The sequence below is a fragment of the Sceloporus occidentalis genome, unplaced genomic scaffold, assembly GCF_023333645.1.
Source record: "Sceloporus occidentalis isolate IW3139 unplaced genomic scaffold, rSceOcc1.0.p SCAF_3, whole genome shotgun sequence".
NCBI classification, from domain to species: Eukaryota; Metazoa; Chordata; class Lepidosauria; order Squamata; family Phrynosomatidae; genus Sceloporus; species Sceloporus occidentalis.
In genome coordinates, this window is record NW_028316983.1 from 138,630,991 (window position 1) to 138,644,283 (window position 13,293).

A 13,293-nucleotide genomic window follows, 5' to 3' on the forward strand; every position below is an offset into this window, starting at 1 on the left:
AGGCGGTCCTTCAGGTATCCTGGGCCCAAGCCATTTAGGGCTTTATAGGTGATTACCAACGCCTTATATTGGGCTCGGAAGCGAATGGGCAGCCAATGGAGGTCTTTCAGAACCGGTGTTATATGGCTGGTCCTGGGAGCACCAGTGACCAGCCGGGCTGCCATGTTCTGCACCATTTGCAGCTTCCGAGTTTGGTATAAGGGTTGCCCCATGTAGAGTACATTGCAGAAATCCAGTTTCGAAGTTACCAGAGCATGTACAACAGTTTCTAGGTCCCTCTGGGCCAGGTATGGGCGCAGTTGGCGAATCAGCCGAAGCTGATAACAGGTGCTCTTGACCGTCGCATTCACCTGAGCAGTCAGGTGAAGCGACGAGTCAAGGAGCACTCCCAGACTGCGCACGGAGTCCTTCACAGGGAGCGTGACCCCGTTCAGGACAGGTGGAACCACCGCCATTCCTGGACCAGGGGAACCTATCACTAGTACCTCCGTTTTCTCTGGATTCAATTTGAGTCGGTTTTCCCTCATCCAGCCCATTACTGACTCTAGACAGGCCACGAGAGGAGAGACGCCATCCCCGGTCACTGCATCAGTCGGAGACATAGAGAAAATAATTTGGGTGTCGTCAGCGTACTGATAACCCCGCGCCCCATGTCTCCGGATGATCTCTCCCAGCGGTTTCATGTAAATGTTAAATAGCATGGGAGACAGAATGGCTCCTTGAGGGACCCCAGTTTTAAGGGGCCTCTCATCAGAGCATATTGTTATTCTTATTATTTTAAACTTCCATTCTTCCACACTTTGCATTCCATATATATCTGTTTTAGGGATTGGGGCACTATTAGATCTGGCCATACTTCTAGCCCTAAGTGATGTGAGTGGCTCAAAACACCTTCCACCAGTTTCACAATCTAGTCACAATAATCTGTGCTTTGATCTGCTCCAAGGTGTTGTGTGTGGAGCTGCCCTTCTCGAAGACCCAAAACAGAATCTGGCTGCTAGGCTACTAGCTGAGACTAGTTAGTGTCCCTGATGTATGGGAAACATCCAACGGTTTTCTGTCCTTTTTCAGGCCTAATTCAAGGTGTTAGTTTTTGTTTTAGAATCCTAACCATCCTAACCAGGACTGGGATGTCTCAACAGCTGCCTCTTTCCACATGCACTTTCCCAGATATTGAAAACGTCATATTAGTGAAGCAGTGGCTGATAGCTTCCATCAAAGTGCAGTCCTATTTCCAAACAGATTAAACACCTTGGATAACTCCTTTAAAATCTGAATTAAAACCCAGAGGGCACTCCTCTGGAAGCCACTAGCCACCACTACTGCTGTGGACTTCTGTAGCACTTGAGGGAAATTATCCAAGATAAAGTCTTTTCAGTGGTAGCACCTCATCTCATTATCTAAATCCTGAAACAATCTTGCTTGGCAGCACATAACATTTGTTACTTTTTTAGTGCCAGGTGGAGTTTTCCCACCTGCCCAAGCTTTGCAGAATACCTAGTTTGATGAATGATTTTATCTAATTATAAAAATGCTCTTCTGCTATAATCTTCACCTGCTACATACTGTGTTTTTATTATATACTAAATTATTGTCTCAAAATGTTGTAAACATTTCTGGAAGACTATATACTAGATCAAGGAATATAGATGAAACAAATAAAAGTAAACCAAAGCTAAAACCAAAACTGTCAGAAAGATTCGGACAAACTGATTCCTGATACATTTTCAAGCATCATCTCTTCCTGGGAGGGCAGGATGAGAACACAGGTTCTCAGTCTTTGGTTCTCCAGGTGTTTTAAACTTCAACTCCCAGAAGTCCTGCCCATTGTTCATATTGTTTGACACACCTGAAAACCTAAGGACCAACACATCTGGAGGGCTAAAGGTTTAGAATCACAGTATTAGAATGTGAAAGCAATATTTTAGTTCAATTTATTCTTCAGAATTTTATTCCTCTAAATTTTACTTGTAGGAGGTTGAGAGAGAGGCAATTGGAGAGAGCAACTTATATTTTGGGTTGCCCATCAGTGTGGAGATCGCCATTGTCACCGAGCCTGCTCTTCTTGGGTTCTACTGCTGGCCACTTGCATCTTGCCACTGCTGCCCTTTTAGTCATTGGCAAGTTCACTCCATGCATTTTTTAAAAACAACAATGGTTTTAAAAATGTAATGTTTCTGTCTGTAGCCTGCAAATACTGCACCATTTCATTTTATATAAGGGACCTAATTAGTGTACAAGAGATCTCGGGGGAGCCCTCCAACCATCCACTTCTGCCTTCAAGGTGGAGGCAGAGCCCCTGGTCGTTTGTTCATGTCTGTCTCCAGCCTCGTGTACCTCTCCAGCCTCACAAATGTACATATTACATCACTTGTGCTGTAGCTCCAAAGGTTTCAGGTTTTGGAGCATTTCAAAATTTCAGATAAAGGAGGATTAACCTGTATAGTATATTGAAAACACTTCAGATGAATCAGTTTCCCCAATGTTTACATTCACCACCTACACATACCTCATCTCCAAAAGGTCAATTAGGAAGAATCAGAAGAAGTAGCAAGATAAGCCCCTATACCCTTGTCAACAATACCAGACTTTTGTGCGAAATAGTAACAGAAAAAAGGAGACAAAAACAGAACAGATTTCAGCACTGTGCCCAACTCCCTCTATTTCAATTATCTGTGTTGATCACAGAAACCTAAAAAATAGTAATACATCAAAGGAGGTAAAGAACAGTCAGAAAATAAAATCATCCCAGTGGTGTAAAAACTATGTTTAAGAAGGGAAGAAAAAGAGAGCACATACTTTTGTACTTTTAACAAGGACAAACATTTGATAATAATGTATCAGATCACAAAGAAAGTGACATCCTTGGATTGTATAAATGTGAATAGGACAGGAATCTTCTATCTTTTGTATTCCCAGAAGTCAATGCTTTATATGAGATCTCTGTACAAAGCTCTGGCTCCCTAAGAAAAAATACCAGGGGCCTTCAACACCAGATATATATATCTAGGACAGTTGGTTCCTATGCATGTTCTCCAATTTTATCAATAATAATAATAATAATAATAATAATAATAATTTATATTTTCCTGCCTCTCCCTGGGAATCTAGGTGGGATTACAACAGAGATAAAATACAATAAAACAATAATAACTAAATTACATCCCCTAACCCTCCCCACTTTAAATTAATAAAATTCACAATTAAAATTCTGATCAGTTACAAGCAAATGGAGAGGACCATCTAAAGCGGATGGGAGATCCATCATAGGGATCAAGGTGGGAAGGCTCTGCCGGAAGAGATCTGTCTTGACTGCCTTCTTAAAGGCATCTAAGGTAATAACGGGCCTAAACAGACAGGCCAAAATAAAACTGCTTCAGGTCACTTTGGAGGTATGCTGTTTAAATGACACACACATCTTAAGAGGCTAGAAGCTGCACCAAAGCTACGCTGCAGTCCTTAGGACTGGAGCGTGGCTTTGGTGTGGCTTCTGACTTTTTAGGACACATGCATCATTTAAGCAGTATACTTCCAAAGTGACCCGAAGCAGCTTTATTTTGACCTGTCTGTTTGGGCCCAATAAGATGGATCTCTTCCGGAAGGTCGTTCCATAGTTTTATAGCCCCTTGTACTGAAAAGGGGCACTTGGAACCACTACCCTTTTTCTTCTTAAAAAAGCAGTTACCTTATTAAGAACTGAGAAATCATTAAACTATTGATATATGGAGTTATATTTTTGTGTAACAAATAAATCATTGCTCTATTTTAAATGTAAAGGCAAGGGGAGTTTAAAGTCTGTAAAACTTATTGGCATTTGAAGGAATGATTCTGCACTGATATTTAAGAATGAGTTTGTTCAGCCCTATTAAAGGGCAATTTGAAGATAACATTTTAGCATTCAATGAAGATGACTGTGTAAAACCTATTCCAGATGGGTTCCAAATGATGACTCATTTGTAACTAATGTTCCATTTGCCATGGTCTTATGAACTGAACACCAGTTGATCTTCTTTTGTGCCCTATTAATTTAAAATATTGTTTCTGACCTCCACAGCTACTGGTTTAACTTTTTGTACTGAGAAATGCACAATGTCAAAATATATTTATAAAAAGCAAGGCTATGGACCTCAATTAGAAGGCCAGTGTATATTATAGTGTGACAGTCTACAAACGTATATCATGTGTTATAGATACTACATTCAATAACAGTCCTGAGTGGTAATTTTCAATTAGTCGTCTCAATAAGTTTATCAGATAAACACATACTTCAAGCATAAGTAGGAACCAAGGGCAGACAGCGAACACTGTGCATGAAAACAGGACAAAGTATTCTGCACCACCACCTGCATTCCTCACAGATGCTCAAAAACCAGCTCTGGTGGTTTTCTAGCCCCCTGGAATAGGTTTCTGGGGCGAATGGAGACACTACTGCAGAATGGAGAACTCCTAGCCAATTCTATAGTTCCAACAGTAGTTGTCCCCCATTGGCTCCTGGACAAGCTCTTTTTTGCAAAAAGAGTAAAAAAAAATAAAATCTGACCTGATGACGTCAGTCTTGGATCTCCTCCGTTTTTGCTCCCTCTCTGGCACAGTATGCCATGTGAAGACCAGTCTCCAGTCAAAGCCACCAATCTGTGGCTCCCCAGCATTTCCCAAATATTCAAAAGTATTCCAGTCAATCACATCAATCACAGGACATACAACAGCTGATGGTTCTTCTTTAATTCTAAGCAAGTTTATAAAGAAAAATTATTTCCACGTTCATGAAAGCAGTTTGAAATAGGAAAGAGTATTTTCTTCCCTTCTGCAAATATTGATGGGTAGTCATTTACTGATTTTCATTCTACTGCAGAAAGTTTTTATAACACTTTAAGAAAGGTACAAGCATACAGTGTTAGCTTTTGCCTCTAGTTCAATTTCTCTCAAACACTTCTTCGATTATGGGCTGAAGCAGACAACCTGGAAGGAGTCATCTCTGGTCACTCCAGCCACAATCGCTCCAAGACTGTGGTGACTGGGCAGCCCGCTACTGAAGTGAGCTGCCACTGTAATCCCGAATAAGTTACCAGCAGGAGCAGATTAAATCCACTCCTTTTGCTGGCAGTTTAGGGCCGCCTAAGGGCTGCTTCCAGCCACTAAATGTCATATCTCCGAAGCGGCTTCTAGCCACTCTATTTGGCCCATCTGTCTACAGCTCTCAGGTTAAACAGAGCTACTGAGTAGCCATGCTTAGAATCTTTTATTCAAGTCACCTTGAGAGAGTTTTTAATTAAATTAAAATTAAATCTCATTTCATTAAAAATTAAATTTTAATTAAATTTCTCCATAAATTTCATGCAGTAAATATATGGTGAAATGTATACTTTATAAACATACAATAAAATGTTTTATGCTAAGTTATAATAAATACATCTTAGATTGCTAAGGAGTAAAGTAAGACTGGGGAAGATAAAAAACCCCAATTATTTACATATATTTCATTTTCTGCAAATATTTCAGTTTCTTCTTCTATTTCAGTAAGATTTACATGTTTCCTCTTAACCAACTTCTGGTTACTGAGTGAATTTTCAAAACAGATTTTGAAAAGAGATAGGCAGGTGAAGCCTCAAATATATGTATATGTGTGCCTGCGTATGCATGCATCAGAAATATTTGACCTTTATTTTCATTACAGTCAATTTTACTCAAGGTCTAAAGGCACCTGAGGCACCCAAAACAAACTCATAGGAAATCTAATTGTCAACTACTACTTCTACAACTCTTGCAAACTATCTAGCAAGCAAACAAACAGAGCTTTCAACTTGTGATCCACCTGTCCTTTGTTTTTCATATACTGACAGATCAGTCCATTGTTACCTCTGCAAACTCCTAGAAGTATTTCACAATGCACCCAGGCTGAGGGCATCTCACTTCACAGTCTGGGAATGTGGCTCTAGCATAATGAAATGCAACTTGCTTAGATATCATTAGTAAGAAATGGCACTCAGCAATGAGTGTGGGTAATCAATTACTTTACTAACGTCAGTGAATTTACCAATAGCTATAAACTAGCCACCTTGAATCTTTGTACTGGGAGGAAGGTGGGATAAAAATAAACATAAACATAAACATAATAATAATAATAATAATAATAATAATAATAAACAACTGGAGCAGAGGCACAAGTACTGAGCTTAACAGCTGTGCTCTGTAGAAAGGAAGTTATGTACAAATATATTAACAGCTGGAAATTTTCAAGACATTTTACTATTTAGCCACTTTAACAGAGATGGAGCATAACTTATTTTGTCCTTCTGGTTCCCATTTTTTTAACAACCAGTGTGAATGAAGAAACAACATATGGTGATAGTTCTTAGTGACTGACCTCTTACCCTTCTCACCAAACAAATCAATCTGGGTTCAAAGAGAATGAAAGCATATTTACTTGCATCGTAATATTTACAAATTTCGTTTTAAAATGTGAAGCCATTATATTACAGCCCAAGGCAACCCTACCAGCAGTAGAAGTAATATTTAGTAACTGAAAGGTACAAGCAATGAAAAGAAAAAAGCTTCTATAGGTGCTGCCAATCTGAGCTTTTTGCCCAAGAATGTGATGAAATATTAAGGCTAAAGACATGCTGAACAGATGTAAAGCCAAAGGATAGCAAAGGACCCATCACCTCCCGAATTGAAATGTGCAAGGAGATTCACTTTACTCACTCTCAAGTTCAAGTAGTTTCAAGAGCTCAGTGGCCAATACTTCCTGACTACGTCTGTCAGTGAGATGGCCACAGTCCAGGCAGACAGGCAAGCTGCAGGCTGGTTGCCAAACAGCTAAAGGGGAAGACAGAAAATGAAGAGCACAGAGAAGATGAAGTCAGAACAGGTGAGGAAAAAGAAAAGAAGAGAAGTAGTACACAGCAAGGGTGGGTTACTCATAGATGTTAAACCCAAGCACCCAAGAACAAAAACCTGCAGCAATCCCTGTTCAAACATGCATTGTTGCTCCTACCTCTCCAACAACCAGTTAAAAGTAGCAATTACAAAACTTCCCAATGTCCAGAGCAACACCATATTTTGGGAAAGCTCAACCGTTTCAACATACAGTGTTAATGCCACTTAACAAGCCACACTCCCTATTTCTAAGTTCATCCTTCATCTGGGCCCTAACAGCTATTTTTTATTTTATTTTATTTTATTTTATTTTATTTTATTTTATTTTATTTTATTTTATTTTATTTTATTACCAAGCAACTCACTTTGTAGAAAGCTGTAGCTCTGTAATATTTTGCAACAAGGCATTTAATTCATTCCAGTAAGGTCTGAATGATGCAGAAGCTTGAGGACTAGACAGCCAAAACCCATTACCAGGCTAAATTGTGCAATGGCACAATACACACTTGCATGTAAGCAGTATAATGTAACAGCTCATTTGCATCAGTACTAGTGGATAATGGATAATGCTGTGGCACATCCATGAGTTATCAGCTCATACAAGTAAATAATACTTGCAAGGGGGAAAAACATACAAACTGGGAATCTGTGAATTGTAGTGAAGACCATATGCTCAGAAGGCAGTTAAAGGTGAGAAAGATAACTGATTTTCATTCTAAATCTTACACTATACCGCCATCTTGTGGTTTATCCATAATGTCAACAATAAGAAAAAGTCTGTGACACCTTAAAGACCAAAACATCTATATGATATAACTTTTCAGGAGATAGCATAATTTTAGTGGACTGTCTCCATGAAAGCTCATGCCAAGACAAATATATTAACTTTGAAGGTGCCAGAGACTAACAAAGTATTGCTCTAGAAATGACACTAATATCTTTGGTTATTTCAAACGTGGTAAAGCAAGTCTCTATAGCCAAACCCATACATAAGTAACTGACAACCACCATTAAGTCATAATTATATAAGGAAACCAAAGTTCAAAGTACTACTGTTCTAATGTAACATTTAGAAAGGAAGGCTCATTCCTTTCTAAATGTTACATTTCAAACATCAAGTGTGCATGCCTTAATTCTGCCCTTACCTAATCCAAGCATTGCCTAGCATCAAGCATGTTTAGGTCAGGCACATAGTTGTATTCTACAACATCCCTTTCCTCACTGTTCCACATTCCAAACTAGTTTTGGTCCCCTCCCCAGCTCCATATCTGTTCCATGTTACCCTCCCGAAGTTCAGAAGGGCTCTAACTCTGGCACGTTTCAATGTGTTGCCCACAGCCATGTTGGAAGGTAGATTTAAAAAAACACCTTTTGAAATCCGTTTTTGCCCATGTGGCTCGGGCACTGTTGAAACCAATGAGCATGTTTTCCTTTATTGTCAATTCTATAGAGACATTCGTCACCAACTGATTAGCCCACTACTGTGTAAATTCCCAGGCAAACCTGACTCCTTTTATTTACGCCTCCTATTGGACAACAATGATTCTACAGTATCCCTTAAGGTGGCTAAATTCTGTTACATTGTTTGTAAACTGCGCCCTCAGCTGTCAAATGGCCATTTTATTACCGTGTAGAAAGAACTGTTTGATACCGTACATGTACAGTCTACTATCAGTTTATATTTTAATTTGTTATTGTTATATTGATATGTTGCTTGTGTGATTTGTTTTTATACTGGTCAATGACCGAATAAACTTTATTACATTATTACATTACTACTGTTCTAATGTAACATTTAGAAAGGAAGGCTCATTCCTTTCTAAATGTTACATTTCAAACATCAAGTGTGCATGCCTTAATTCTGCCCTTACCAAATCCAAGCATTGCCTAGCATCAAGCATGTTTAGGTCAGGCACATAGTTGTATTCTACAACATCCCTTTCCTCACTGTTCCACATTCCAAACTAGTAAACCTCCATGAGGACATTACTGTCCTAACGTAATCTAAGCCCAGTTCACAATATTCACAGACCCAGTACCATCCTCTCAAAATAGCATAGGCTCCCTTCTGCCAATTTGGAGCAGAAATAGCTTATTCTAAATTCTCTCTCCTGTAGGACTAAAGCTATTATAGGCTCGTTACAAACAGGCCTTAAAGTACGCGACGAGCGCGTACTAGGGTTAGGAAGAGGCTTTGCTTCCGCAGCCCCCTAACCCTAGTACGCGCTCTGCATGCACAAAATGGCAGCGGCTGTTCCACACGGCTGCCACCATTTTGGCGTCTTGGACGCATAGCGTCCAGACGTGTCATGGTGGAAGTGACGCCGCGAAAGCGCGTCTTGCGCTTTGCGGCACCAATTCAGGGGGCCAGGAAGGAGCGCGATTTCCGCGCTCCTTCCTCAGAGCGTCTGGGAGCCCTGCGGTGTGGCAGCTGCGGCTCCCGGATGCTGCAAGCAGCGGCGGCAGGAGACCGCCGCAACCTGGTGGTTTGTAACCCGCCATAACTAGTCCTCCTTGCATGGGGCAGGTTCCAAGCTGCACAAGCTTCTACATCCACATGTATCTACACAGAAAAGACTGGAATGAAACATTGTGCAAGCTCTTGTGCGACCCAAAACTTATCAGTTAACTTTATATCAGAAGAGCAGACCTTTTGATTCTCCTAATGATTTAGACTGCAATTTCCAAAAGCATCACCCAACATGGTCAATGGTAAAGAATTGTGATAGTCAAAAACATCTGTAGTACAAAATATTTCGTACCACAATTTGTAAATTTCAGGACAGATATTTATAATTTTAACTTTAATTGTGCCCTTCTCTTTTTCTTTTGCCCACTTGTTCCTTCCTTCTATCCATCTATCCAAAAATGAAAATATCTTACATAATTTTACAAAGTGTTACCATGCATTACAAGAAACGCTAGTGAAAGAAGTATCAATATAATTGTCCTCCATCATGTTGCATTTAGATTCATATGAACTACACGGAACTGAATTTATAGAAGGAAACACCAACTGTCCCTGCTAAAAATAAATCCACAAAGGTTACCACATACATCTCACTGCTGAATTAATATTTTAAGTGTTTATCTGAAAGTTACCTTTCCAACAATGGTTCAAGCCATTCTTCATGGCATTCACAATGACAATCGAGAAATGTAAGAACATCTCCTTTAGCTAAAGAAGCTCCCAACAGTCTCGCTCGGACCAGGCCTTCTCTCTTATTTGCCCTGATAAGCCGTACCTTTCGCAAATTTGCCACATAGTTTTCCAATTTCTCCTTTAAGTGTTCTGTTAAAAGAGATAAAGAAATTGATGTTATACAAAGCATCTGATAACATACTGTTTTTTCATCAAAATGTTTCCAACAAATCCATGTTATAGGCCATTTTTGCTCTTTGTCAGGAGGAGAGAGAGAACCGCTGAAAATAGTCTCCCTCCCCCTTCTGCTGATAGATGCCTCCACTTGATCAAATAGCTTTCTGCCATTGGAGGAACACCAGTTTTATATGATCCATGGATTTTAAATGGTTCTTAGGTAATCTGCTGCCTTTCACTAATGTTATTATTTTACTCGTTTGTCTTATTTTCATTAGTTTAAACTATGCTAGAAGCCATCTAGGAGCTTTTGTGCTAAGAGTTAGTATACAGGAGTTGGAATTTCTGGAAGAGTTAGCAAAGACAGACTGGGGTAATCTCCCACTTTGCCTGAGGAAGTGTTAGTATTTTTCAGAATGAGAGAGAAAGGATACTTAAAGATTGGGGAGGGTGGGGAGTGGAATCAGGCCAGCAGTCTGGTCCTGAGGGGAGTGACCAGACATAGCCAGGCTAAGGAATCTGATCTTTCAGGACAGGGTTTATTTCATCATGCAAATCCTGGCGAACAACAGCTGTGACAAAGAACAGCTTCAATCAAGTGAAAGAATGTGAGTTAACTTTGCCTGTGCCTTTGGTTTTATTGCTGCATCCCTCTAATATCTCAATGTAATCAATAAACCATCATTTTAGCCCACCTGTGATTCCATTTCATTTTGGTAGCCTAGGATCTGAATGGACGGGACCCCAGAAATTATTACAATAGAGTGAAATTATTTGTCAATAACATAAATACTAGGGGTACTTAGTAAACCAAACTCCACATAAAAAATAAAATTATATGTACATTTTGCAAGTGCTGGTGAAATAAATGTGTATATAATTATACAAAAAATCATCCGTTAGACTTATATGCATGAAAACATGCTAAGTTGGCTTTTACCACATATCCTGCAGAATAAAATTATTTTGTTCTACAGAGACCTCTATTCAAAATTCAGTGCTCATTTTTCTTTTCATTGTTGGTGTCTTTGTTAATTACTATACAAATGAGCCATTCAAATGCCTTAAAAAGAGGCAACTTCAGGGTGGAGTGGGGCATGGCAACTGACCACCTTGACTCCACCCTAAAGTGGCATCATGCCACCCACCCGATCAAAAGGTGGGCGGCATCACAATATTTCTTTGGTGCAATTTTTAGACACGCTGCACCGAAGAAACATGTGGTGGCAGCAAGAGCACCCTTTTTACGGGCCAAAAAGAAGCAACATTTTGCCACTTCTTTTTGGGCCGGAAAAACACTAGATCGGGGCCACGGCATGCAGTTGCTGCAGCCCCGATCAGATGAGCAAAGAGGCAGCACAGAGCCACCCCTTGCCCACCATCTGTTTTGCCCCTAAGTTATTTGTGATAAACTATGAAATCTACAAATCCTAGGTGAATGTAACAGTAGATGCCTGCCATTGATTGTAAATTATTTACTATGATGTTTCTACACTAATTCATTGACATAGACCCATCTTTATTAATAAAAACCCTAGTATTTCATTAATTAATGAACCATCAAATTATGAAAGCAACTTCTTTCATAGTTTTTATGTATTACAAAATTCTAGATATGTAGCAATGCGGGCTTTTTCCTTCCAATAGTAAATCATCATGCCATATTGTGCAGCAGGTGAGGAATTCTTTCACATTGGTTTTATATGGATCAAATCAATTTTTAATAAATAAATAAATCAGATTTTTACATTTAAATTGGATTTTTTAAAAATTAAATGCTTTTTGAGAAAAAAAATCTATCTAAGATAGCTTTCTAGTACATTATGGTACAAAGGTTATTTATTCATCATGAAATTAGGAGTAGTTTTAATTAAGTAGCATGAGAGTGTATATTCATGCAATATTTAACTTTTTTGGTAAATGAATTCTTCCAGAGGTTCCTGTAAGACTACTGGGCAGTGTTTTTCTATCTAGAAGATATTACAACAGATCCTTGCTTTTACGGTTCTCAAAATTGTGAATTTGTGTCTGCAGAGATAACAATCCCATTGTTCTTTTGTAAATCTATGTACAGTACACAGAATCAATCCTTTATCTCTTAAGTGCTAAATTCCAAAACATTCAATGAATGGATTGTTGGGAGACTGGGAGTGAAATAGATCTGCAGAAGAAGCTAAGTGTGAAAAGGGAAGAGCAAGCAGTAAAAATAAAAGTGAAACCTTTTGAACAAAATATTTCACATGTCTTTGGATTGTTGTTTTAGTTAAAGTAAACTACAGTCACCTGTCCAAGTCCGCGGACTTGAAATCCACAGACTTGAAAATCTGCAGAGGGGCAACCGGCATTAGCCTCTATGAGGCGCGCCCCCGTGCCATGTGCCCCTCGTTCACACGCACCATTCAAGCCTATGGGGCTTGAATATGCATGAGTTTCAGAACTGGTGCAGGGGGTCTGGAACGGATCCCTAGTGAGTTCTAAGGGGCAACTGTATTTAAATTGTTATTATTAAAGTAATGTGGTTTTTTTTCTCCTTCCAATAAAGTACAGCAGAAAAAGTGTCCAAATATGAATGATTAAGGGCAAAAACAGACAACCCCAATGAGGCAGCTTGGAGCCACCCCATTTAGGCGGATTGGGGCCGCGGCAAACACGCAGTCCCAATCCAGCCAGCTTCCACCCCAAATAGGAGCAGAAAAAAGCTGCCCATTTGCCTCTGGAGCTGGTTTTTTGCTGGCTCCAGGAAGCCGCCCGGAGTGTAATCACCGGCGCAACCTCCGGGCAACTTGGGGGCATGGTGCATATAAATGCCTTGAAGCCAGCTGAAGCTGCCGGACTGTTTTGGTCCTAACTCTTTAAATTGGTGATAGTTCGCAATAATTTCATAATTATCTGTCTACAATGTGTTTCTACTTGTATAACCAAATCAATATGTTTAGCTGTAACTGTAAAACTAATCTGAAATGCTGTAATTCTAAAAATGAAATCTTCATCTAGTTGTAAATATTAAGACTATACCAGCAAGAATTAATCTTCGGTAACTTTGAGTTATGTAAAATACAACACGCCCTTGCCTTATGCTGGGGATCCGTTCTGGATTC

The 13,293-nt window shown here is 39.5% G+C and overlaps 1 protein-coding gene across 1 annotated transcript in view; it reads right to left on the bottom strand.

Moving 5' to 3' along the window:
* LOC149316877 (polypeptide N-acetylgalactosaminyltransferase 12-like) overlaps nt 1-13,293 on the bottom strand; it is a 48,091-nt gene that overhangs the window by 23,649 nt on the left and 11,149 nt on the right. Inside the window, exons 3-4 of the mRNA XM_089516431.1 lie at nt 9,979-10,168; nt 4,541-4,726 (exon numbers count right to left, since the gene is read on the bottom strand). Coding sequence (XP_089372557.1) covers nt 4,541-4,726; nt 9,979-10,168 — 376 coding nt within the window. The remainder of the gene's footprint in view (nt 1-4,540; nt 4,727-9,978; nt 10,169-13,293) is intronic.